This window comes from Mauremys mutica, chromosome 4, assembly GCF_020497125.1.
Source record: "Mauremys mutica isolate MM-2020 ecotype Southern chromosome 4, ASM2049712v1, whole genome shotgun sequence".
Taxonomy (NCBI): domain Eukaryota; kingdom Metazoa; phylum Chordata; order Testudines; family Geoemydidae; genus Mauremys; species Mauremys mutica.
The window spans coordinates 31622005-31649181 of record NC_059075.1 but is presented as its reverse complement, the minus strand read 5'-3'; the positions used below and the strand labels follow the sequence as shown (position 1 = coordinate 31649181).

The following is a 27177-nucleotide window of genomic DNA, read 5'->3' as shown; positions in this document are numbered from 1 at the left end:
GACACTTCCCCATCCCCTTTCTCCACACCATTCATGATTTTATAGACCTCTATCATATTGTCTTAGTTGTCTCTTTTCCAAGATGAACAGTCCCAGTCTTTTTAATGTCTCCTCATATAGAAACTGTTCCATATCCTTAATAATTTTTGTTGCCCTTCTCCATATTTTTTTCATTTCTAATGTTTCTTTTTGAGACGGGGTGACCATAAATGCATGCAGTATTCAAGGTATGGGCATATCATGGATTTGTATAGTGGCATTGTATTTACTGTTTTATTGTCTATTGCTGTCCTAATGGTTCCTAACATTCTGTTAGCTGTTTTGACTGCTGCTGCACATTGAGTGGATGTTTTCAGAGAACAATCCATGACGACTCCAAGATCTCTTTCGTGAGTGGTAACAACTAATTTAGACCTCATCATTTTGTATGTATAGTTCGAGTCTGCTTTGGATTTAACTATCTTGAGTAATTATTTATCATCTGCAAACTTTGGCACCTGATTGCTTACCCCTTTTTCCAGATCATTTATGAATATGTTGAACAGCACTGATTCCAGTACAGATCCCTGGGGACACTGCTACTTACCTGTTTCCATTCTGAAAATGGACCATTTCTTTCTACTCTTTGTTTCCTGTCTTTTAACCAGTTACTGATCCATGAGAGGACCGTCCCTCTTATCCCAAGACTGCTCACTTTGCTAAGAGCCTTTGGTGAGGGACCTTATCAAAGGTTTTCTGAAAGTTCAAGTACACTGTATCTACTGGGTCACCCTTATCCACGTTTATTGACACCCTCAAAGAATTCCAATAGATTGATGAGGCATGATTTCCCTTTACAAAAACTGTGTTGACTCTTCCCCAATATATTGTGTTCATCTATGTGTCTGATAATGCTCTTCTTTAATACAGTTCAACCCAATTTTCCCGGTACTTTTCCTGGAAGTTAGGCTTACGGGCTGATAATAGCCAGGAGCACCTCTGGAGCCTTTAAAAATATTGGCATTACATTAGTTATCCTCCAGTCATCAGTACAGAAGCTGATTTAAGTGATAGTTTGCAATTTCATATTTGAGTTCCTTCAGAACTCTTGGGTGAATACCATCTGGTCCTGGTGACTTATTACTGTTTAATTTATCAATTTACTCTAAAACCTCCTGTACTGACACCTTAATCTGGGACAATTCCTCAGATTGGTCACTTAAAAAGAATGTCTTAGGTGTGGGAATCTCCTCACGTCCTCTGCAATGAAGAATGACACAAAATATTCATTTAGCTTCTCTGAAATAACCTAATCTTCCTTGGGTGCTCCTTTAGCACTTCAATCATCCAGTGGCCAAATGATTGTTTGGCAGGCTTCCTGCTTCTCATGTAATTAATTTTTTTTTTTGCTGTTAGTTTTTTATGTCTTTTGCTAGTCCCTCTTCAAATTCTTTTTTTGCCTGCCTAATTATACTTTTACACTTGACTTGCCAACGTTTATGCTCCTTTTAATTTTCCTCATTAGGATTTGACTTCAAAATGTTAAAGGATGCCTTTTTAGCTCTAACCACTTCTTTTACTCTGTTTAGCCAAGGTGGCATTTTTTTGGTTCTATGTTTTTTAAATTTAGGACATACATTTAATTTGAGCCTCTGTTATGGTGTTTTAAAAAAAGTTTCCATGCAGTTTGCAGGCATCTCATTCTTGTGACTATTCCTTTTAATTTCTGTTTAAGTAGCTTCCACATTTTTGTGTAGTTCCTCTTTCTGAAGTTTAATGTAACTGTGGTGGGCTTCTTTGGTATTCCCTCCCACCCACGACAAGGATGTTAAATGCAATTATATTATGGTCACCATTACTGAGCAGTTCAGCTATAATTACCTCTTGGACCAGACCCTGTGCTCCACTTAGACCTAAATCCCTTGTGTGTTCTAAGACTAACTGCTCAAAGAAGCATTCATTAATGGTGTCTAGAAATTCTCTCTCTACATCCTTCCTGAACCGACATAGGGATAGTTGAAATCCCTCACTATTATTGCGTTTTCTATTTTATAGCCTTTCTAATCTCCCTGGGCATTTCATGATCACCGTCACCATACTGGTCAGATGGTCAGTAGTATATTCCTACTGCTCTCCTCTTATTTTTCAGGCATGGAATTTCTATCCATAGAAATTCTATGGTACAGTTTGATTCATTTAAGATTTTTTCCATACTTGACTCTATGCTTTGTTTCACCTATAGTGCCACTTCCCCACCAGCATCACCCATTCTTTCATTCCTATATATTTTGTATCGTGGTATTACAGTGTTATCATTCTATTTCAATATCTTCAATGACAGGCACTGGAGTTCACTCATCTTATTATTTATACTTCTAGCATTTGTAGACAAACTCTTAAAACATTTGTCACTTTTTATCTGTCCACTTTCATGTGATATAACTGAACTGCACCCTTCTTCATTTATGACCACAGTCCTACTGAGAATAATGAGAGATGGCAGCTATTTTGAAAGAGGGTAATTTTACATATCATTTGCTGCAGAAAAATATTATTTGTCAGTCCCTGCCAAGAGAGAATCTTTCAATTATGATCAATAAAGAGGAAAATGACCACCAGGTCTTACATTTCATTTTCAGCAGTAGCCTATGTCACACATCAGTAAGCTTTAACTATAAGGGAAGCTTAAAGTATTTGCATTATTAAGATCATTTGGGAACATCAAATGGTCTGACACCAAAAATGGTGCTAAACTTGTTAATGGTCCCATTAATTAATTTTAACTCAAATGAATTAGCCAATTTACTTATAAAATTACAGAAAATTCAGTCCTTACTCAAAGAGTAAGTGCTGTAATTTTGGGGAGAGTATGCTCAATTCTTCGGACATAAAGTGGTTGAACCCCTGCTTTAAGTGCAAAATTAAACTCAGACAACTATAGAATTGTACGTGGAACTTTCATAATAATACAACTGCAGAGTATAACAGCATTATGCTGGGAGGTATTGGTGACTGCATGAATCAAAAAGCTTTTTGAGACTGAGTATGAATTTAATCTTCAATTAACTATTCCTGGGGGCATTCTGCACCAAAATATTAAAAAATCTGCGCACACTATTTTAAAATTCTGCAAATTTTATTTGTCAAATAAATGTGGAGGCTCCAGCATGTACAGCTCCCCAGACACAGACTAAGGGTACGTCTTCACTACCCGCCATATCGGCGGGTAGCAATCGATTTCTCGGAGTTCGATATATCGCGTCTCATCTAGACACGATATATCGAACTCCGAACGCGCTCTCGTTGACTCCGGAACTCCACCACCGCGAACGGCAGTGGCGGAGTCGACGAGGGAGCCACGGATGTCGATCCCGCGCCGTGAGGACGGGTAAGTAGTTCGAACTAAGGTAGTTCGACTTCAGCTACGCTATTCGCGTAGCTGAAGTTGCGTACCTTAGTTCGACCCCCCCCCCCAGTGTAGACCAGGCCTAAGTGGTGAGGCTGCACCCAACCCTGACACAGCACATCGACTGGGTCTGCCATAGAAACACCCCAGGGCCCTTCCCCTCCACGTCAGGTGCACCAGGTGTGGGTAGGAGGTTCTGGGTGCAATGGTAATGGGACTCTACAGGTGGGTCCAGGTGAAGGTGGTTGGGGCTCAGCTGCAGGGGTGGTAGAGTTCAGCAGGGGGTTTGGGTGTGGAGGGCTCAGGGGGTTGTCCAGATGCTGGGGGAGTGGGGCTCAGTGGGGTGGGGATCCAGGTGTGGCTGATTGGGGCTTGGTGGGGTGGGGGTGGCTCCTCGGAGTGGTCCAGGTACAAGGGAAGTGGTGCTCATCATGGGGTTTCTGAGTGTGGGAGGGCATGAGGGGGTCTGGATGCCTGAGGTCAGGTGGATAAGAGCATAAGAACATAAGAAAGGCCGTACCGGGTCAGACCAAAGGTCCATCTAGCCCAGTATCTGTCTACCGACAGTGGCCAATGCCAGGTGCCCCTGAGGGAGTGAACCTAAAAGGCAATGATCAAGTGATCTCTCTCCTGCCATCCATCTCCATCCTCTGACGAACAGAGGCTAGGGACACCATTCTTACCCATTCTGGCTAATAGCCATTTATGGACTTAGCCACCATGAATTTATCCAGTCCCCTTTTAAACATTGTTATAATCCTAGCCTTCACAACCTCCTCAGGTAAGGAGTTCCATAAGTTGACTGTGCGCTGCATGAAGAAGAACTTCCTTTTATTTGTTTTAAACCTGCTGCCTATTAATTTCATTTGGTGACCCCTAGTTCTTGTATTATGGGAATAAGTAAATAACTTTTCCTTATCCACTTTCTCAACATCACTCATGATTTTATAAACCTCTATCATGTCTCCCCTTAGTCTTCTCTTTTCCAAGCTGAAGAGTCCTAGCCTCTTTAATCTTTCCTCATATGGGACCCTCTCTAAACCCCTAATCATTTTAGTTGCCCTTTTCTGAACCTTTTCTAGTGCTAGAATATCTTTTTTGAGGTGAGGAGACCACATCTGTACACAGTATTCGAGATGTGGGCGTACCATGGATTTATATAAGGGCAATAATATATTCTCAGTCTTATTCTCTATCCCCTTTTTAATGATTCCTAACATCCTGTTTGCTTTTTTGACCGCCTCTGCACACTGCGTGGACATCTTCAGAGAACTATCCACGATGACGCCAAGATCTTTTTCCTGACTCGTTGTAGCTAAATTAGCCCCCATCATGTTGTATGTATAGTTGGGGTTATTTTTTCCAATGTGCATTACTTTACATTTATCCACATTAAATTTCATTTGCCATTTTGTTGCCCAATCACTTAGTTTTGTGAGATCTTTTTGAAGTTCTTCACAATCTGCTTTGGTCTTAACTATCTTGAGCAGTTTAGTATCATCTGCAAACTTTGCCACCTCACTGTTTACCCCTTTCTCCAGATCATTTATGAATAAATTGAATAGGATTGGTCCCAGGACTGACCCTTGGGGAACACCACTAGTTACCCCTCTCCATTCTGAGAATTTACCATTAATTCCTACCCTTTGTTCCCTGTCCTTTAACCAGTTCTCAATCCATGAAAGGACCTTCCCTTTTATCCCATGACAGCTTAATTTACGTAAGAGCCTTTGGTGAGGGACCTTGTCAAAGGCTTTCTGGAAATCTAAGTACACTATGTCCACCGGATCCCACTTGTCCACATGTTTGTTGACCCCTTCAAAGAACTCTAATAGATTAGTAAGACACGATTTCCCTTTACAGAAACCATGTTGACTATTGCTCAAGAGTTTATGTTTTTCTATGTGTCTGACAATTTTATTCTTTACTATTGTTTCAACTAATTTGCCCGGTACCGACGTTAGACTTATCTGTAATTGCCGGGATCACCCCTAGAGCCCTTTTTAAATATTGGCGTTACATTAGCTAACTTCCAGTCATTGGGTACCGAAGCCGATTTAAAGGACAGGTTACAAACCTTAGTTAATAGTTCCGCAACTTCACATTTGAGTTCTTTCAGAACTCTTGGGTGAATGTCATCTGGTCCCGGTGACTTGTTAATGTTGAGTTTATCAATTAATTCCAAAGCCTCCTCTAGTGACACTTCAATATGTGACAGTTCCTCAGATTTGTCACCTACAAAAGCCAGCTCAGGTTTGGGAATCTCCCTAACATCCTCAGCTGTGAAGACTGAAGCAAAGAATCCATTTAGTTTCTCCGCAGTGACTTTATCGTCTTTAAGCGCTCCTTTTGTATTTTGATCATCAAGAGGCCCCACTGGTTGTTTAGCAGGCTTCCTGCTTCTGATGTACTTAAAAAACATTTTGTTATTACCTTTGGAGTTTTTGGCTAGCCGTTCTTCAAACTCCTCTTTGGCTTTTCTTATTACACTCTTGCACTTAAGTTGGCAGTGTTTGTGTTCCTTTCTATTTGCCTCACTAGATTTGACTTCCACCTTTTAAAGGAAGTCTTTTTATCTCTCACTGCTTCTTTTACATGGTTGTTAAGCCACGGTGGCTCTTTTTTAGTTCTTTTTCTGTTTTTCTTAATTTGGGGTATACATTGAAGTTGGGCCTCTATTATGGTGTCTTTAAAAAGGGCCCATGCAACTTGCAGGGATTTCACTTTAGTCACTGTACCTTTTAACTTTTGTCTAACTAACCCCCTCATTTTTGTATAGTTCCCCCTTTTGAAATTAAATGCCACAGTGTTGGGCAGTTGAGGTGTTCTTCCCACCACAGGGATGTTGAATGCTATTGTATTATGGTCACTATTTCCAAGCGGTCCTGCTATAGTTACCTCTTGGACCAGCTCCTGCGCTCCACTCAGGATTAAACCTAGAGTTGCCTCTCCCCTTGTGGGTTCCCGTACCCGCTGCTCCATGAAGCAGTCATTTAAAGTATCGAGAAATTTTATCTCTGCATTTCATCCTGAAGTGAAATGTTCCCAGTCAATATGGGGATAATTGAAATCCCCCACTATTATTGTGTTCTTAGTTTTGATAGCCTCTCTAATTTCCCTTAGCATTTCATCATCACTATTACTGTCCTGCTCAGGTGGTCGATAATAGATCCCTAATGTTATATTTTTACTAGAGCATGAAATTTCTATCCATAGAGACTCTATGGAACATGTGGATTCACTTAAGATTTTTACTTCATTTGAATCTACACTTTCTTCCACATATAGTGCCACTCCTCCCCCTGCACGACCTGTTCTGTCCTTCCGATATATTTTGTACCCCGGAATGATTGTGTCCCATTGATTACTCTCAGTCCACCAGGTTTCTGTGATGCCTATTATATCTATGTCCTCCTTTATCACAAGGCACTCTAGTTCACCCATCTTATTATTTAGACTTCTGGCATTTGTGTACAAGCACTTTAAAAACTTGTCCCTGTTTATTAGCCTGCCTTTTTCTGATGTGCCAGATTCTTTTTTATGTGACTGTTTATCATCTGATCCGGCCCTTACATTATACTTTTCAGTCCTCTGCTCCTGACTATAACCTGGAGATTCTCTATCATCAGACTCTCCCCTAAGAGAAGTCTGTGTCCGATCCACACGCTCCTCTGCAGCAGTCGGCTTTTCCCCATCTCCTAGTTTAAAAACTGCTCTGCAACCTTTTTAATGTTAAGTGCCAGCCGTCTGGTTCCACTTTGGTTTAGGTGGAGCCCATCTCTCCTGTATAGGCTCCCCCCATCCCAAAAGTTTCCCCAGTTCCTAATGAATCTAAACCCCTCCTCTCTACACCATCGTCTCATCCTCGCATTGAGACTCTGAAGCTCTGCCTGCCTACCTGGCCCTGCGCGTGGAACTGGGAGCATTTCTGAAAATGCCACCATAGAGGTCCTGGATTTCAGTCTCTTCCCTAGCAGCCTAAATTTGGCTTCCAGGACATCTCTCCTACCCTTACCTATGTCATTGGTACCTACATGTATCACGACCACCGGCTCCTCCCCAGCACTACACATAAGTCTATCTAGATGCCTCGAGAGATCCGCAACCTTCGCACCAGGCAGGCAAGTCACCATACGGTTCTTCCGGTCGTCACAGACCCAGCTATCTACATTTCTAATAATTGAATCTCCCATTACTAACACCTGCCTTTTCCTAGAAACTGGAGTTCCCTCCCCCGGAGAGGCAACCTCAGTGCAAGAGGCAACCCCAGCACCATCTGGAAGGAGGGTCCCAACTACGGGAAGGTTTCCCTCTGCTCCCATCGACTGCTCTACTTCCCTGGGCCGTTCTTCCCCCTCAACAGCACAGGAGCTGTCTGAGCGGAGGTGGGACAATTCTACAGTGTCCCGGAAAGCCTCATCAACATACCTCTCTGCCTCTCTTAGCTCCTCCTGTTCCGCCACCCTGGCCTCCAAAGTCCGTACATGGTCTCTGAGGGCCAGGAGCTCCTTGCACCGACTGCACACGTACGCCACCCGCCCACAGGGCAGGTAATCATACATGCAACACTCAGCGCAATAAACTGGATAGCCCCTACTCTGCTGCTGGGCTTCTGCCTGCATTGTCTCCTAGTTAGTGGAAGGGTGGTTTACAGAAAGGAGTTTTGGAATGTGGTTCGGTTTACAGGTTTTAGGGGGTGGGCAGAGGGATGGCAGAGCAGCTCCCTGTACAGGGATCCCTCTCCCTGCAGCTGAAGAGTGATGGGTACAGGAAGGGATGGGGGAGGAGGAGGGAGTTTGCAGAGCTTCCTGCAGCTGTGGGAGAAATCAGGGGGGTCTGACCCAGCCCCAGATGCCATGCAGAGGAAGAGGAAATCCCATCCTCCCCAGCCCAGCCAGGAGTAGCAGCTGAGCCAGGCGCAGTGTAGGGAGCTGCGTCTTCCTCAGTAGCATTAGTAATGCTACATTAGAAGTCTGAAAAATACAAATATGCTTTGTCCCATTCAGATTGACCTTGATAAACAATTATATTTATATTTCAACAGTAAAAGTTCTCCAGCTGACAGAAAAGACAATATGGGTGTTTTACTTCGTGTCAACAAATATTTTTTGCTGCTAGTTCATGAGTTCAGACTCAGAGAATCTCAGAGTACTTTTCTTACCCAATCATCTTCCCCCCGACTTCAGCCTCTTTTTAAAGCCATTTGAGGATAGCTGCTCTCAGTAGCACTGTTTTGGTATCCATTATTTAGTCGAAACAATCCCAACCCTCCTTTTTAAAATAAGAGTAATTTTTATTAATTATACTGAAATACAATTACAAATGATTAGGTGCCAGATGTTGCCTACAAGCAAAAGGCCCTTGGAGAGTATATATAGGCAAGATGGCCATGCATGCCAGGTGCCACACAGCTTTGATTGCTGTGCAAGTTCTCAGCTCCAGCTACGAAGTAATGCTGTAATAAATTCAATGAGCAGAAAAAACACCCAGGGAGCAAAATAATCGTAATTAGTCCAGTGCACTGAACAGAAGACTGAACTAATTTAAAAAATGTTTTGCAAAGCAATTCTCAGCTACTATCAAAAGGATTACGGAGAGCAAAATGTAAAGTTGTATCTTTGAGATACGTGCAAAGGAAAGCATGAGTGTCAACACAAAAATGGGTACACTAAACTCTCCTGTCAAATGCTAGGATGCAGAGCATGCTCTCAAAGATTATTCCAGACCTTCTATCACCATCTGAATTTCATTCTTTGTTTAAACAAGAACAAGTGATGTCTTAAATCAAAGACATAAAAACCCCTCAGTTATGTCCTGATGCAGTAGGTTTATGACCAGCTGACATTTTCATTGTTATAATGTCATCTCACTTGTTGGTACCTTTTCTTTGGTAAAAGAGAGAGTGTGTTTGTTTGTTTGTCTGTGTTTGTCTGTCTGTCTGTCTGTCTGTCTGTCTGTCTGTCTGTCTGTCTGTCTGTCTGTCTGTCTGTCTGTCTGTCTGTCTGTCTGTCTGTCTGTCAGTGGTAAATCGTACCCAGCAACAATCATGGAAGGAAGGACAAAGAAGAATGCTCTGGATACCAGTATGTCCCAAATGACAATCATTTGTATACTTGTTACACTAATACAAAGCTCTGAGATCATCACCCCCTTGGAGGATCAGACGTACATGGAGACTTTAAATGCACCTTTAACTGTCCCAAGATTATTATTTTATGAGCACCTCACTTCCTATAATACCTCTGTGCTTCCTAAGCATGGACTGTTTGAACTCTCCTCTTTTCTGAGCAAATTTAAAACATCTAATATATACACAAACACATAGGCAAAGGCTATAAAAGATAAACCAAATATATATATATAAATAAAACCACATCACCATCCTGTGATCAGGCACGTCTAATAACCTGTCAGCATTTGCACTCTCTCTGGGTTAATGCTATCAAAGGAGAGAATATCTTCCATTTTAAGGACCTGCTGTGTATTCCAAAAGCCACAAATATGTTCTGTTCTTTCTATAATACTGGGCTACACTTTCACCTAAGAATGCAATACATGGCTCATTAAGGGCCTGTGAGGATTTGGGTAATCTATGTACAACTCATGAATTGTTATTCATTGTTTGAGACAATGAACTGTATGTCTGGTTAAGCCCAGATGCTTATCTGAACTATGTTCTTGCACACCCTGATACTTCTTGTGTTAAGGAGACAAGGGAGTGTTAAGGAGACAGGGGATAGTCTTTAATGATCAAAATAGGTTGATCATTAAAGACTATCAGCAACTGAACAGAACTTGCCCAGGCAGAACAAATGGGCACTGTATCCTAGATAGAACCAGTTTTCTTCAACTTTTCTGTACGGTAGGTGGTTAGAAGATATGGAATTTCCCCAGGAGAGGGAACAAAGAGACGAAGTATAGATGCAGCCCTTTAAAAACACAGAGGGCATGTCTTCACTAGCAACGGCAGCGCTTTAACGTGGCTGTGTAGTCGTGGCACCAGCGAGAGAACTCTCCCAGTGCTATTAAAAAACCCCCACTTCCACGAGGGGTGTGGCTACCATCACTGTAGCACTGTCTACACTGCCACGTTACAGCACTGAAACTTGCAGCGCTCCGGGGAGTGTTTTTTCATACCCCCTGAGTGAGAAAGTTGCAGTGCTGTAAACTGGCAGCGTGGGCAAGGCCAGAGACTGGGTCTGTCAGACAGGCAGAAAGGTTGGGGCAGGAGAAAGGAGCATGCTTTTGTGGCAGAGGAGACCTTTTTGACTACTGGATTAGAGCAAGCTGAAGGAAGCTGGTTGCAAGGAGAGTGAGAGACTCTGTAAATAAGACAAACTATAAACTGCAGAAGGGGGATCATGGACACTCTGAAAGGACACTGATCGAAATCCAAAAAGAATGTTCATGAGTGCTAAGGAAATTGAAGCAGATAAAAGCATGTCAGTGTTTCTTATTTTGCCTACATCTGCATATCTCTTGTGCTGTCTATAGTGAAGAGTAATTGTGCTAGAAATTTTTGCAAAGCCTGTGTCTGTTTGCTTCTACAATCACGTGTCCCTGAAGAGATGACATGTAAGCCAGTGTGTCTACAAGGTTGGATCTCTGGGAAAGTGTGCTTAATCACCTGGGGATTCTGGGGGAGTAGGCACTACCCTCAGAGTTCAGACAGTTGGATCACAGTGTGAGCTCTCAGGGGAGGAGACTAAAGAGAGGGCACCTAGAAACTCAGAGCCAAAGGCAGTGCAAACAGGTAAGCTTAAAAATACATGGATCTAGTGTTGGGATCCAAACACAGTAGCCTCGTGAGTGCCTAGCAAGGGGAGTTCAACTAGGGCTGTGACAGGGCTCTATTTCCTACAGTGAAACCCTGGGAGGGAGCCGGGGCCCAGAAAACTGAAATATTCGCCTTGCAGAGTTTCCAATTAATGTTCTCAAAACACTGACCACCGACACTTCTGCCTGCACAATCGCCAAGCCCCATCACATGAATAGGCTGTAGATGTGAAGGAGTTAATCCAGAGCATTAATGAAAAATACTGGATTGGGGAATAAATCTGGCACATTTCTGGGTTGCTTCATATCTGCATCCCAATGGTGCTTCTCAACATATCATTAAAGCTCAGGTATTTAAGAAATAGCCAAATCAAACAGATAACATTCTTACTGAAAAGGCCTTTTGTTAATAACTACCCTCACAACAAAGCCCGTTTCACTAACTTTAGCATTCTGCAATGCCTGTAAGAGATCAGCCAGTTAATGAAGGCTAGGCTGTGTTACAGATGGGCTAGTTGGCACCTACTTTATTTGTAACAAGTTTTTTAAAATACAAACATACAAAATTTTATATCTCATTCTACCCCTTTCCCACAACTGTTTGCATGTCAATTGTCTTCTGAGATTGTAAATTCTTTTAGGCAGGTACCTTATCTTTAGGTGTGTATTTATAGGGTTTAGCACAATGGGGTCCTGATCATCACTGGAGTATAAAAATTATTAAACAATCCTGAAGTATTAAAGAGCAAACAGTAAAGCAAGTACTAAAATAGGCTACACTGCAGTGATCCAGAGGTCTTGTATATATTTCAAGATTATTTTTGACTGGATGCTGCACAGGAATGTAACAAACAGCCTTTCATTTCTAGATCAGTGGTCCAAATCCAGACCAGGCTCACACTGACTGAAAAGACACTGTTTGATGGCTATTAGCTGTCCACAAAGTGAGTTGGTAGTTTTGATTCAGTTCTTGTTCTTTAACAGCTGAGATGGCCAGTTTTATCGTGGGCTGATGAATAAGTAGTTCTGAGAGAAGTAGCCAATCAGGGTGGAAGAATTCTTATAATTAAGATCTGTTCAGAAATAAGAGCAATTTGTGCAATGGCAGCATGAAGAATTATAGTATTTCTCAGCAAGATAACAGTATGCAGCACACAGTATATTCTTGTAATCTAACTGGGGAGAGTTATTAGTCAAACTGAGTGCACGGATTTGTATTGTATATGGTTGACAAATAACCGTAATCATATAAATCAGACCCCATATGGCCCAAGTTTAAGGGAATGTAGTATACTGATCACAACCATATAGCATCCCAGCACACTAACTGGCTGACAGAATTACATTTCACTATATTCCAGCACAGACAGTAAAGCAAATCTCGCATCCAGTTCTAACTCAAGTTTAACATAGACAAAGTGTGAATTGACAATGCTGGGCTGCTAACCTTTCATTGACAGTCACATATGGTTTGCATGTGGTTATACAAAACTAGCAACAATAAATTCCTGAAGTAACTTTTTATTCGCAAAGTAGCAATTAAGTTTTACTATCCAATAAAGTGTGAAACTCCTGACAGTGACCATTCTCAAATGTAAGTTACACAGTAGATATGTACACCAACAGGATCTGACATTAAAATAATATTTTTAAAGATCCTGGTGAAAGCCTGTAGTAATTAGGTGAATCATCCCTTTACTACCTTTAATATGTTATCTCCAAAACTTGGATAGCAATCTTATAGCACTAATAAAGAAAAAAGAGTCTATTTTTAAACCAACCAATAGCAGAATTAACTTTACTGATCATTCAGTCATATGGATAAAATCTTAGTTTCCAAAAAGCAGTGTCTATGGATGCTGGCATCTATACCCTTTGATTTTATTACACTGATCAGTGGGGATTTTCAGTTGTAAGGCTCAAATGGGAAATATTTTTCAAGATCTCCAAGGCAGCAAAGACTGTCAGCTTTTGAGTGACATGTGGCAACAAGTGAAGAAATTAAGTTTGTGGAAGACATGCTTATAATTCAATTAACCTGTCTTGATTTAAAATGCATGGTAGAGCTTCTGCTATCCTTTCAAAATGAAGAATTTGTTTCTAAGCATGTATCTCATTTGGAAAAATCACAGTTTAAGGGTTGCACTCATAGTGCCTGATCCAAAGTCCACTGAAGTTAACAGAAATACTCCCACTGACTTCAATAGGCCATGGATGAGATCCACAGTTATCTTCAAGACAGAATGACCCAAAGGTGGAGGGAGCCTGCTCAAACTGATTCTAATAGCAGAATTCCACTGTCATTTTTTTCTTTTTAGGATAACAACAACATTATTTAAAGCATTTAGACCTCTGAGTGGCTAAAATACTGCTCCTGAGGAAAAAGACATTTAATTTAAAGTGTATTTTGCTTTTTCTCCTTTTTCCTGCAGCAATCAAACTTCCAAAGGTCAACTTATTTAAAACATAAGCAATCTTTTACTAAGAAATCTAATAAAACAAATTACTATTATTTTCCCATTTTTTTTTTCATCAAGACACTGCAGGCTTGAGGACTCAATAGAGAAGAGGCCAAGTGAATCTTGTAGATATGCCAGAGGTATTACCTCTCTCGTTGTTATTATTACAGTGTATGCTGCAGGAACTAGTAATAATATGCTTAGGAAAGGTCCATCGATCTCAGAACAACATCTCTTACAAAGCAGGAACCTGACTCTGAAAACCCTTGAGGACCTCATGGCTGCTATGACACTATGGGCTCATATGACCAAGTCACCTGGTACTGGACTCCATCTTGTTTTTCCACTGAAAGGTGTGGGAACCAAGCTTGTAGACAAAGGGTTCCCGCCCAGGACTGTCCTCAGGCATACACAGCATACAAGGCTGCGTAGGGCACCAGAAAATTTGGAGCATCCCTGGGTCTTAAGTGTCCACCCTCCTGCCTCTTCCTATCCCTGTTCTGACCCTTCTTGCAGGCTCCCACAGCTACCTGCTGCAGCCTGGTGACTCTACTCCGGAGGGGATCTAGTAACTTAAAAGTGAAAAAGCCTTCCAGCCTGCCAGACCTATCAGCAGAACATTGAAATTGTTAAAGAGCCATTCAAGTGGTAATGAAGCCATTTAACAGGCATTTGCCAACCCCCAGGTATATATTCTCAGTTTCTGAATTTGCTAACAAAAATAGTTGTGCATTATTGTAATTATTTACTCAGAACATGGTTAGTCTACAGGACCTTAGTTTAAAATTTGCTTTATAAATATTTCATTAGAAGACTGCTGAAGATTATAAAATCACATCTCTAAAAAAATTCTTGCATAGATTTTAGATCCACAATCTGAGTATTCATCTTTAGCTTTAAATGCTTGGATCTCCACATATAGTTATTTTAAAAAATCCTTCAAAAGACCACTCATCTAAAATACACATTTTAATTTTAATTATTATAGTACAAAAAACTTGTTTCCAAAGTCTTCCTGTCCATATCTTTCTCCCTTCACCCCCATGTTGAAGAGAGGCTAGCTCTTAAAGGGACAACACCCCTTTCCTTCCAGATAGCTGGACAAACTAGTTTCCTTTTCTTTACTTCTGACTATTTGATTAACTAATTTTAAGAGATCCCTCCAGCAAAATCAGTACCTCAGTGAGATATAAAATCCTTTATTATGCCTAAAATCTTTGGAAACACATTTTTTAAAGTTGGTGAAATTTCATAAATATGTCTGTGTTATGGAGATCACACAAAGTAAATTAGTGTTCCCTTTTTCTAAAAGCAATGAACGTTGTTATGAACACACTAAACCTCTGTGACTGATTAATTTAAAATAATATCTTTGTTTCAATTAGTTAAATATATAGTAATCTGGAATGATTACTTTATGAAGGTTTAAGAGTACATTTAAAATATAAAATCAGCTCAGAAATACTGATTATGAAAATGTAAAACAGAGAAGAGCTGCATCATGTATTCCATAATATTTAATGTTGTATTCAGTGGGACAGCTGACTTGCCCTTACTACAAAGTTTTTCAAATAAATCTCTGACAAACTTCAGGGTATATCAAAATACCTGTGACTGACATTTTTTATTCCTAAATTTAGTGCTTTTAATTAGGTACCTTCTGCATGTTCAGTCTTCACCTTCTGGCATGCGGTGGAAAACATGCTCCATTATTTTTTGGAAAAAAAAAAACAAAAAACACAACCCACTCTTCTTCAATTTCTTTCTAATGTCATTTGCTTCATTTTGGTTCAGGGATTTGGCTGGAAGGGGGTAAGCAGGGAGGGGGAGGAGGGAGACAGTGGGGAGGGGCGGGGCCTGAGCAGAGTGGGTGCGGGGCCTGGGGCAGAGTTGGGTGGAGTATAGGTGGGGTCACAGGCAGAAGAGGTGGGCTGGGAAGCTAACCTCCCCAAGAGGCAGCATTACCCACCGCCCATGACAGCAGGTAAGAGCGGGTTGGCTCCCGCATACCCAGCGTGCGCTGCAGTGTCCGTAGACAGGGGCCGTATTTACAGAGCCGAATGTGCCGGTGCCGCACATTCTGTGTGAGGGAGCGGGTACAGGGCTCTCCGCAGGGATACTGTGACTCTCCGCCACCGAGAGGTGGGCCGGGCGGCTCGGTATCTTTGCTGCCTCATCCCCCCCAGGCTGCGAGCACAGGCTTCTGTCGGGTATAGGGACACCAGTTTAATAATACTGCGTAGGGCACCATAAGTCCTAAGGACAGCCATGTTCCCGCCATATACAAAAACTATTTAAGGCAGGGGAGTGACATCATTGTTGTTTTTCACTGACTCCCTGCCTAAAGGAGACTCTTGGAAACAAGGACTGAACTAGCGGAAAGTGCTGGACCCAGGCTAGATAGATTTATAGCCTGTGAAAGGAATACGTGGGGTTTTAAGCTGCAAGCAAATGCAGCTTGCCCCTTAAGAGCCTGCAGCTGGCTTAAATCATAATTTAGGGTGAGAATTTGCTACTCATATCCAATCTCTTTAGTATATTACGCTTAGATTGCATTTTTGTTTATTTGCTAGGTAACCTGCTTTGATCTGTTTGCTATCCCTTACAATCACTTAAAATCTATCTTTTGTAGTTAATAAATTTGCTTTATCACAAACCAGTGTGGGAGTTACAACTTGGGGCAAAAAGCTGTTGTATATTCTCTCTCCACATTGACAGAGGGGATGAATTTCATGAGCTTATGCTGTACAGATCTCTGTGCAGCACAAGACGGTATAATTTTGGGTTTACACTCCAGAGGGGGGTGTGCTCTTGAGCAGCTGGGCAGTTCCTTAGCTGTAGCCTTCCCATGCAGAGCGGATCACAGTAGCCTGTAAGTTCTGCAGCTGGGGGTGTCTCTACTTGTGGGTATGCTGGTGAAAGAGCAAGTCTGGAGAGCGTGGCAACTTATCACATCCCCACCGTGAGAGAGGGAGCCCAGGCTGGTGGGTTGGGGGGCTCAGTGATATCCCAGTTCCAGGTGGCATCCTGGGGGGGGAACCCATCACAATACCCTCAACCTTATCTCCAGCCTAAAATTTTTTGGTTTTGAAATAATAGTTAATGTAGTGGGAAACAAACGAACAACACGACATCTGGAATCCAATGATAAAGGGCATGAAATTAATTTACAGAAATCTTAAAAGAATTGGCTTATTTAGTTACAGTAGCTAAGCTTAGCTATAATTATAGGCATCTTTAACATATTTGCTCCAGTGGAAAAAACAACACCCTTTTGAAAACTATTTTTAAAGTAAGTTCCTTAAGCAAGTGATCTTGGGCTAGTCACTTCACCCTCTCTCTCTTTCAGTTTCCCTATCTCTGAAACTGGAATGTTGGAAGGATTAACTAGAGCAAAGGTGGCCAACCTGGCTCTGTGGATGAGGGGAAAGCAATGAACGTGTTATTCCTTGACTTTAGCAAAGCTTTTGATATGGTCTCCCACATTATTCTTGCCAGCAAGTTAAAGTAGTATGGGCTGGATGAATGGACTATAAGGTGGATAGAAAGCTGGCTAAATCGTCAGGCTCAGCAGGTAGTGATCAATGGCTCCATGTCTAGTTCGCAGCTGGTATGAAGTGGAGTGCCCCAAGGGTCGGTCCTGGGGCCGGTTTTGTTCAATATCTTCATTAATGATCTGGAGGATGGCGTGGACTGCATCCTCAGCAAGTCTGCAGATGACACTAAACTTGGAGGAGTGGTACATACGCTGGAGGGCAGGGATAGGATACAGAGGGACCTAAACAAATTAGAGGATTGGGCCAAAAGAAATCTGAGGAGGTTCAACAAGGACAAGTGCAGAGTCCTGCACTTAGGATGGAAGAATCCCATGCACTGCTACAGACTAGGGACCAAATAGCTAGGCATCAGTTCTGCAGAAAAGGACCTAGGGGTTACAGTGTACGAGAAGCTGCATATGAATCAACAGTGTGCCCTTGTTGGCAAGAAGGCTAACGGCATATTGGGCTGTATAAGTAGGGGCATTGCCAGTAGATCAAGGGACGTGATCATTCCCCTCTATTCGACATTGGTGAGGCCTCATCTGGAGTACTGTGTCCAGTTTTGGGCTCCACACTACAAGGAGGATGTGGAAAAATTGGAAAGAGTCCAGCGGTGGGCAACAAATATGATTAGTAGGCTGGAGCACATGACTTATGAGAAGAGGCTGAGGGAACTGGAATTGTTTAGTCTGCAGAAGAGAAGAATGAGGGGGGATATGATAGCTGCTTTCTACTAGCTGAAAGGGGGTTCCAAAGAGGATGGATCTAGACTGTTCTCAGTGGTAGCAGATGACAGAACAAGGAGTAATGGTCTCAAGTTGCAGTGGGGGAGGTTGAGGTTGGATATTAGGAAAAACTTTTTCACTAAGAGGATGATGAAGCACTGGAATGGGTTACCTAGGGAGGTGGTGGAATCTCCTTCCTTAGAGGTTTTTAAGGTCAGGCTTGACAAAGCCCTGGCTGGGATGATTTAGTTGGGGATTGGTCCTGCTTTGAGCAGGGGGTTGGACTAGATGACCTCCTGAGGTCCCTTCCAACCCTGATATTCTATGATTCTATGAACCTGTGGCTCCAGAGCTACCTGCGGCTCTTCATAAGTTAATATGTGGTTCCTTGCATAGGCACTGACTCTGGGGCTGGAGCTACAGGCACCAACTTTCCAATGTGCCGGGGTGGGGGGTGCTCACTGCTCAACCCCTGGCTCTGCCACAGGCCCTTCTCACCCCCTCCCCTGAGCTTGCCGTGCCCTGGCTTCTCCCCTCCCCCCAGAGCCTCCTGCACGCCACAAAACTGCTAATGGGGAGGGAAGGGGAGGTGCTGATTGGCGGGGCTGATGGTGGGTGCGAGGTGCTGGGAGCAGAGGGGGAGCTGATGGGGAGATGTTGATGTATTATCATGGCTCTTTGGCAATGTACACTGGTAAATTCTGGCTCCTTCTCAGGCTCAGGTTGGCCACCCCTGAACTAGAGGGTGTTATAAGGATTAATTAATGTTTGCAAAATGTTTTTGGATGAAAAGCACTGTAAAAGTGCATTATTACAATATACTGATTTATGCAGGGTGGTCAAATTATTTCAAATAAAAGCTGTTTTTTGGCTATAAACTTATCAGGTCCAGAGAGAATGCATGGGTTTTATTTTCTGGACAGTGATGTGAAGAGCTCTGTCCACTTCCAGCCATCACTGGATGATGACCTACTTCCCAAATGAGTCAGAAAAGAAACAGCTACTTTTCTATGGTGTTGCTCTGACTGTGAAATATAAAAAGCTTGTTTCTCCTTTCTCAAGGGAGGCAGAGCTACAAAAAACAGGAAAGCAGCATCGATGCATTAACCTGCAGGTGATGGTCAAGAGAGGGGAGAATGGAGGAAATTATCTAAAGGAAACTATTTTAAGCAAAAACAGCCAGCTGACAAACACGTAACAAATGTATGTAACACTTAAGCAAAGTGAGAATCATGTTTAAGTCTCAGGATTAGTACAGAGGTTTAACTTAAAATGTCACTGCTCGTTTTGGCTCAATATTTCAAGTTATTTAAATAATTTTAGATGTCTAGATATTGACATACGACTTGCACTTATCTTTAAGCACTGTTGGTGCATGGTGTGACGTCCCCATGCTGTTTATCAATTTCCATGTAGTTCACATCTTGGATACTTTACTACTTAGGCCTTGAAATGTCAAAACCAATCTAGCCCATATTAAGTAGATTAAAAACTGCTTAACTAATATCTTAAAAGTAACTGTAAATGGGGATTCAGTATCCAATGGGAGTGTTCCTAGTGAGGTCCAGCCGGGGTCTGTTCTCGGCTAACTGCTATTAAATATCTTAATTTTCTTCCAGATTATTGATAAAGTCATTACTAGTTACATTTGCCGATGACACAAACATTAGTGGAATGGTAACTAATAATGGGGACACGTCGCTTTTTTACAGACAGAGCTGGAATGCTTGGCAAGAGAGGCTCATTTTAATATAGCCAAATACAAGGTCAAATCTAGGAACAGAGAATGTAGGTCATACTTATAAGATGGGGGACTGGATCCTGGAAAGCAGTAACACTGAAAAAGACGTAGATAGAGTATTGTACTGGGAGCTCATGTTAAGCTGGTTATTTACAATTACCGCTAGGAGGGCGAACACGATCCTCGGATGCATAAGAAAGGGAATATCAAGTAGGTGTAAGGAAGTGTATACATCTGTATACAGCATTAGTGAGGCCATTACTGGAATACTGTGTCCTAGCATCCACACAGTTCAGAAAGAAGCTTGAAACTTTTCTAAGGAGTTAAACAGGCTACCAGAACATTTTGCCGACATCAGTGATAATGTAGATGACTTCTTAAGGCATTTGACTGAGTACTGCATGACAGTTTGATTAAAAAAGTAGAAAGATATAAAATTAACATGGCACACATTACATGGATTAAAAGCTGACTAACTGATAGGTCTCAATATGTGATTTTAAATGGGGAATTACTATTGAACAGATGTGTTTCCAAGGGGATCCTGCAGGGATAGGTTCTTGCTACTACATTATTTAACATTTTTATTAATGACCTGGAAAACATAAAATCATCACTGATAAAGTTTGCAGATGCCTCAAAAATCAGGAGAATGGTAAATGTAAATGATGAAGAGGATAGGTCACTGATATCAAGTGATCTGCATAGTATGGTAAGCTGGGGCCAAGCAAACAATATGTTTTAATATGGCTAAATGTAGGCCATACTTACATGATGGGGGACTATCTTGGGAAGCAGTGACTCTGAAAACTATTGGAAGGTTGTAGGAGATAATCAGCTGAACATGAGCTCCCACTGCAATGCTGTTGCCAAGAGGGCTTATCCATCGAAGGACTGCATTAACAGGGAAATCTTGAGTAGGAATAGAAAGGATATATTACCTTTATATTTGACACTAGTGAGAGTCATAGAATCATAGAATATCAGGGTTGGAAGGGACCTCAGGAGGTCATCTAGTCCAACCCCCTGCTCAAAGCAGGACCAATTCCCAACTAAATCATCCCAGCCAGGGCTTTGTCAAGCCTGACCTTAAAAACCTCTAAGGAAGGAGATTCCACCACCTCCCTAGGTAACCCATTCCAGTGCTTCACCACTCTCTGAGTGAAAAAGTTTTTCCTAATTGTAGTGGGGCGGACTGCCCCACTCCCTGTGAGAATGGGCTGCAGCAGGCCAGGGTGCCTGTGCAGACAGGGCTTATTGTGAGCCAATCAGCAAGGGGCTTATTGTGAGCCAATTAGGGCCCAGTTTAGAGACAGCCAATCAGGGCCAGCCTCAGACATATATAAAGGCTGCCCAGAGCAGGAGCAGTCAGTCTGTCCCAGGCCTTCGACAGGGGAAGGTCAGTCTCCAAGGGAGGAGACTAGCACCACGGACAGCGCAGTGCTGGCCAGGCTCGGGGAGGCTAGGGAGCTTGAACCCGTAGCCTGCCAGGCTGCAGGCCCTGAGGGGAAGGGCCTAGCGGGTGCAAGGGGCCGTAGGGGAAGTGGCCCAGGGAAACAGACAGTGGAAGGGGAGAGAAGGACAGCGAGGCTGACGCCAGAGGGTCCCTGGGCTGGGACCCAGAGTAGACGGCGGGCCTGGGTCCCCCCCCCTTCACTCCTTGCAGTGCACCCAGCCATTGGCCGTAGGGAGCGGCCATATTGCTACGCCAGATCCCTGACGAGGGATTGGACTCAGAGGGCGGTTGGACACAGTGACTGGGGTGTGGGACTGCTGATCACCGACCCCTGGAAGGGGGCGCAGATGGACTAAGGGGCACTGCCGGAGGGCAGTGGCCTCGAAGAGGACGCCGCAGAGCACGCAGCAACGCGGGTCCAGAGACAACAACAGAGGACAGAACAACAGACGGGACACCACCAGGAGGAGGTGCTCCACTGGAAAGAGCTAATTCCCAGAGTCACCAGCAGGAGGCGACGCAGGGGTGAGTCCCGACCCGTTACACTAATATTCAACCTAAACCACCTCCACTGCAACTTGAGACCATTACTCCTTGTTCTGTCATCTGCTACCACTGAGAACAGTCTAGATCCATCCTCTTTGGAACCCCCTTTCAGGTAGCTGAAAGCAGCTATCAAATCTCCCCTCATTCTTCTCTTCTGCAGACTAAACAATCCCAGTTCCCTCATCCTCTCCTCATAAGTCATGTGCTCCAGCCCCCTAATCATTTTTGTTGCCCACCGCTGGACTCTTTCCAAGTTTTCCACATCCTTCTTGTAGTGTGGGGCCCAAAACTGGACACAGTACTCCAGATGAGGCCTCACCAATGTCAAATAGAGGGGAATGATCACATCCCTTGATCTGCTGGCAATGCCCCTACTTATACAGCCCAAAATGCCATTAGCCTTCTTGGCAACAAGGGCACACTGTTGACTCATATCCAGCTTCTCGTCCACTATAACCCCTAGGTCTTTTTCTGCAGAACTGCTTCCTAGCCATTTGGTCCCTAGTCTGTAACAGTGAATGGGATTCTTCCATCCTAAGTGCAGGACTCTGCACTTGTCCTTGTTGAACCTCATCAGGTTTCTTTTGGCCCAGTCCTCTAATTTGTCTAGGTCCCTCTGTATCTTATCTCTACCCTCCAGCGTATCTACCACTCCTCCAAGTTTAGTGTCATCTGCAAACTTGCTGAGAGTGCAGTCCACACCATCCTCCGGATCATTTATGAAGATGAAGAGTGCTGCTAGAATACTGTGTCCAGTTCTGGTGTCCACAATTCAAGAACGATATCGATAAATTGGAGGTGGTTCAGAGAAGAGCTTACGAAGAGAAGGGTAAGGGGTAACTTCCTCATGGTTTATAAGTACCCACACGGGGAACAAATGTTTAGTAATGGGCTCTGCAGTCAAGCAGAGAAAGATATAACATAATCCAATGGATGGAAATTGAAGCTACAGAAATTCAGACTGGAAATAAGGTGTCAATATTTAATAGTGAGAGTAATTAACCATTAGAACTTACCAAGGGTCATGGTGAATTCTCCATCACTGACAATTTTTAACTCAAGATTGGATGTTTTTCTAAAAGATATGCTCTAGGAATTATTTTGGGGAAGTTCTAACGCCTTTATTACAGGGCCGCCCGAGGGGAAAGCAAGTGGGGCAATTTGCCCCAGGCCCCGCAAGCTCTGGCTCAGTGGCAGTCCAGGTGTTCGGCGGCATTTCAGCGGCGGGGGGGAGGGGCCTTCAGTGCTGCTGAAGACACGGAGCAACTGAAGGGCCTCCTGCTGCCGAAGACCCGGACCGCCGCCAGGTGAGTACAAGCGCCACAGTTCCCCCGCTTTGCCCCAGGCCCCCTGAATCCTCTGGGCGGCCCTGCTTTATTATACAGGAGGTCAGACTAGACCAGGGGTTCTCAAACTGAAGGTTGTGACCCCTTGAGGGTTATTACATGGGGGGGGGTCACGAGCTGTCAGCCTCCACCCTCACAGCCTGCTTTCCCTCCAGCATTTAAAACAGTGTTAAATACAAAAATAGTGTTTTTGATTGATAAGGGGGGTTGCACTCATAGGTTTGCTGTGTGAAAGGGGTCACCAGTACAAAAGTTTGAGAAACACTGGACTAGATGATCACAGTAATCTCTTCTGGCCTTGGAATCTATGAATCATTCTGTGTCATGTAGCTTCCTGGTTCTTTGAAGTTATACAGACAACCATATGCTTAAAGTATTATTGACATACTTTCCCCTTCTAAAATTCACAAGCATACATCACAAATTTTGGTCTCTATATTGACCCCATGAAGTACACAGTTGAGATTTGATTTAAACAAGACAAGAGATCCAAAGTAATAGACAAGACTTTTACAAACATATTTTAAAAAGAAAAAACACTTAACGGGCTGGCAAATTCACTGAAATGCAGTGGACTGTTCTCCAGTCAGCACTCTAAAACATCTCAAACCACTTAGATACAAAAGCTCAAAATAAAGAAACTTTGACTGTAAAAGACTAGAAATAAGTGTGAAATATTTCATCTTGCAAACTATGTAAGAAAATCTAATGCCTCATTCATTCTGCACAGCATTTTGTTTGTAAAGAACATTTATTTAATGTGGATTCAAAATAAAATAATGCAGAAAACATAATATACAGCTCTAATTTTTATTTAACTACACTGTTTTTGGTCTACCATATGCTTCCTTCAAAAAGAGAATCTTTTGCATTTGTGAACAGACAAGTATTTTGAAAAGCTGAAAAGTGAAATGTAAAAGTTTCTCTCTGCTATTTTCCTATTTGATCTTTTGTCTCATATGTTCCCCCTTACAGTACATGAGAAATACCTCTCTGTATAATTCATAAGCACCTAGGCAGAAACTAGCTTATCCTTTTGAATAAAAAGGTTAGGTCTGAGAAGCTGTTTGCAGCTGTTCTGCTGTGAAGCAAAGGGAATCTGAATTTTTAAAAATATCTTCCTAGCACAATAAGGAGAGAAAAGTTTAACTGTCCAATCAAAAAAGTTAATCAAAAATCTAATAAACCAGATCAGAGTTCAAATATAATCTTTTTAAAAACTCTGCTAAAGGTGCAATTAAAGTGTTTTTAGGAAGCATCACAAGCTGACATCACAAGCACATAAAATAAAGTAAGTGGTGTTTTCCTGTAATGTTTTAGTTGATATTGACAGTGTCAACCATCGCAAGGGAGCGATGTAATTCGAACTCACCAGGTAGGGTAAAGATGAACCAATTTTCAGATAGTTTTTAAAAAAAACTATTTCTGTATTTTATGAGGTAACACTTTTCCCCTTACAATGGAATTCACCCTCCTTTTTGCTTAATTGGACAGAATTAAATTCTTATCCTGGAAACAGGTTTCAGAGTTGCTATTCCAGCCTATGAATTGGAACAGCAACTCTTCTATCCTTTTCCCAAAAACCCATTCATATTAACACATCCAGATACTGCGTCACCTCCCAAAGGACACAGAAGGGCAGAAACTTACATATGGCTACTCCACCCACGCAATCTCTCAGAGGTGCAGAACCATACACTGGTCCTCTGTACCTACGTGAATTTCACCCTCACTGGCTTTGGCAATTTTAGTCATATCCACTGATCTATTTTTAGTCAAAAAATAGAATTCACTTTCTAAATCTGACAGTGTGAATGGAATAATTTCAGGTCCACTCTTTTAATAACTGATCTTTTAAAGATAGTTTTAATAGAACTTCTACCTTTTGTCTAGAATTTGTATATTATTCTTTATTTGAAAATTTATGCTAAAGCTTGATATTCCAAGGACTTTAAAAGTATCTTTCATCATGTACATTTCTCACTGAACATCATAATATGGGTCCCATTTAAATCATTGGGAATTTTATGTATGTGATGGAACACAGTGGATTTACAAAAAAGGAGATGAGAGCTAGACTATACACAGTAGCCTCTATTCAGATATAGTCAAGCTCAGCTATTCATTCTTCTCAAAACAGATCATTCATATTGTGATCTAAATCTGCAAAACGAAGCCATTTTTGTTAGTGTGAGTGCAAAATTCACATAAAAATGGCAAAAAGCAGTACCCTTTCTTTGACTTCAACTTACAAGCAACTGATTTTTTTTTAAACTGCACCTCAGCCAGGAAATTAATTAATTTAGGTCAAATATAAATTTAAATGAGTTATAAACACCCCAAAATTGGGGCACCATAATATCAATGCAATAAGGCCCCCAAACAGAGTAGCCCAACTTGAAGTTAAAATGTGTATCCATTTGGACTCAAGACTTACCAGTCTCTGCATACTTTTTACATGGGTAGGACTGATAGATAAGGCCTCTTCATACCAGCGTTTGGCTTCATCAATATTTCCTCTAAGTTCAGCCACTTGACCTCTCATGTAGAGGACGTTATGTGACATTGGAAAGAGGTTAGCTGCTTCCTGGATACATGCTGTGGCTTCGGCAGGCTTCCCAATTCCTATATAGACTTCAGCTGTAGGAGGGGGAAAAAAAAAGTCAATTCATTAATGTATTTTTCTCTGGTTAATCATAATATGCCAAAATATTGCAAGAACGGTTACATTTTCTTGAGGTTTTTTTAATTTCCTGCCAAGTGAATAAGGTTATTTCACTCAAGAAGGATAATAACTGAAGCTACAAGAAGTTGCCACATAAACCGTACCCAAAATGAATCTTTTAGAAAATAAGCAGCTTTTCTATCTGTAACATGTATACTTTAATTTTTTACAATGGCTGTTCCAGACAGCTTAGAGCTTTTTAATAGAAATGTTTTAGTACTACAAAGTAACCTTAATAACAGGTACTTTTAATAAACACTGGCGATTCTAAAATACCTATCAGCATATACGCTGGCACTATTAAAGAAAACCACTCTCCCCCCATGTTTCGGATGTCAGACTGGAAGGCACCAATTATTGAACTGACTGAAAAGTTTCTGCTTGTTATTGATATGATTTTACAAGTCACAAGCTGAGGGAAGTGGCATCTGCTCAAGTTCCCAACCACTGTACGTGGCAACCTGATCCAAATTATCCTGTGTATTTAAGCCTTTTCTTCTTAAAAACACATTTGATAAGAAAAAGAAGGTTCTCGGTAACGTAACATAATTGAATGACAGGCCTATTCAGAATTCTGATTTGCTGAGAAACTGCTTGTGAGATATGAGAAATAAGTTATTTAACTCAGTAATTTTATGTTAACATTAAAAGCTGTAGAATTATATTGGCAACAATTAATTTAAAATATATCATAACTGATATAAATAACTGGCTGGCCTGAGAATGAACTGTCTTTAGGTTGGGTTGGCTAGCTAAAAGTTGCTCAGTAAGTAATTAATTAATGGCTAGAAAAAAAGTGTTTTGTTTCAGGCATTCCCTCAGTCTTAAATATTATTATTATGTTGATCAATTAGCTCAAAGTCTGTCCTTTGACTGGGAGAAGGGGGATGGGTTAAAAATGATGGATGAGCAAGGGACTGTTATCTTGTATGTTTGCATAGCACAACTGGGCCACAAATAGTGATTGGGACCGATGGATGCTACCATAGCACAATTTATAACAAACAGCAACTAATGTGTGTTTAAAAAAATCAAAGCACTACAGATACATCTCTTCTCTTCAAGCCAATGTTCACGCTACATTATTTGGAGTAATACATCAACCCCATTTAGAAGGATAGGGACCTTAAAAGCTCAATCCAATGTCTACTGGAGTAAACTGGAGTCTTTTCAGGGAGCTTAATGATTTTAGGAGGGGCCCTTAAATAAATTCAAGTTGATGAGATGTACCACAATAAATTTTAAGGCACTTTTTTGGGATAAAAAAATTATATCAAACAAACAATTAACATTACTTCAGTCTATTCAACTTAAAGAAGAAAAGGAGACTAAGTCTTCAGTTGGTTGAACACCTGTAATTTATTAATTCTTGTATTCATTACTCTGTCTATCCACTTACAACAATCACAACCATAGCTCCTAGGCATCTAACAAAGGTAGTCAATAAACACAGTGTAAGAGCACACAATCTAAAGGCAC

At 41.8% G+C, this 27177-nt stretch overlaps 1 protein-coding gene across 3 annotated transcripts in view; it reads right to left on the bottom strand.

The window, feature by feature from the left end:
- TTC7B (tetratricopeptide repeat domain 7B) overlaps nucleotides 1-27177 on the bottom strand; it is a 304133-nt gene that overhangs the window by 33326 nt on the left and 243630 nt on the right. For all 3 annotated transcript variants that reach the window (XM_045016346.1, XM_045016347.1, XM_045016349.1), the window contains one exon: nucleotides 25411-25613. In XM_045016346.1, coding sequence (XP_044872281.1) covers nucleotides 25411-25613 — 203 coding nt within the window. The remainder of the gene's footprint in view (nucleotides 1-25410; nucleotides 25614-27177) is intronic.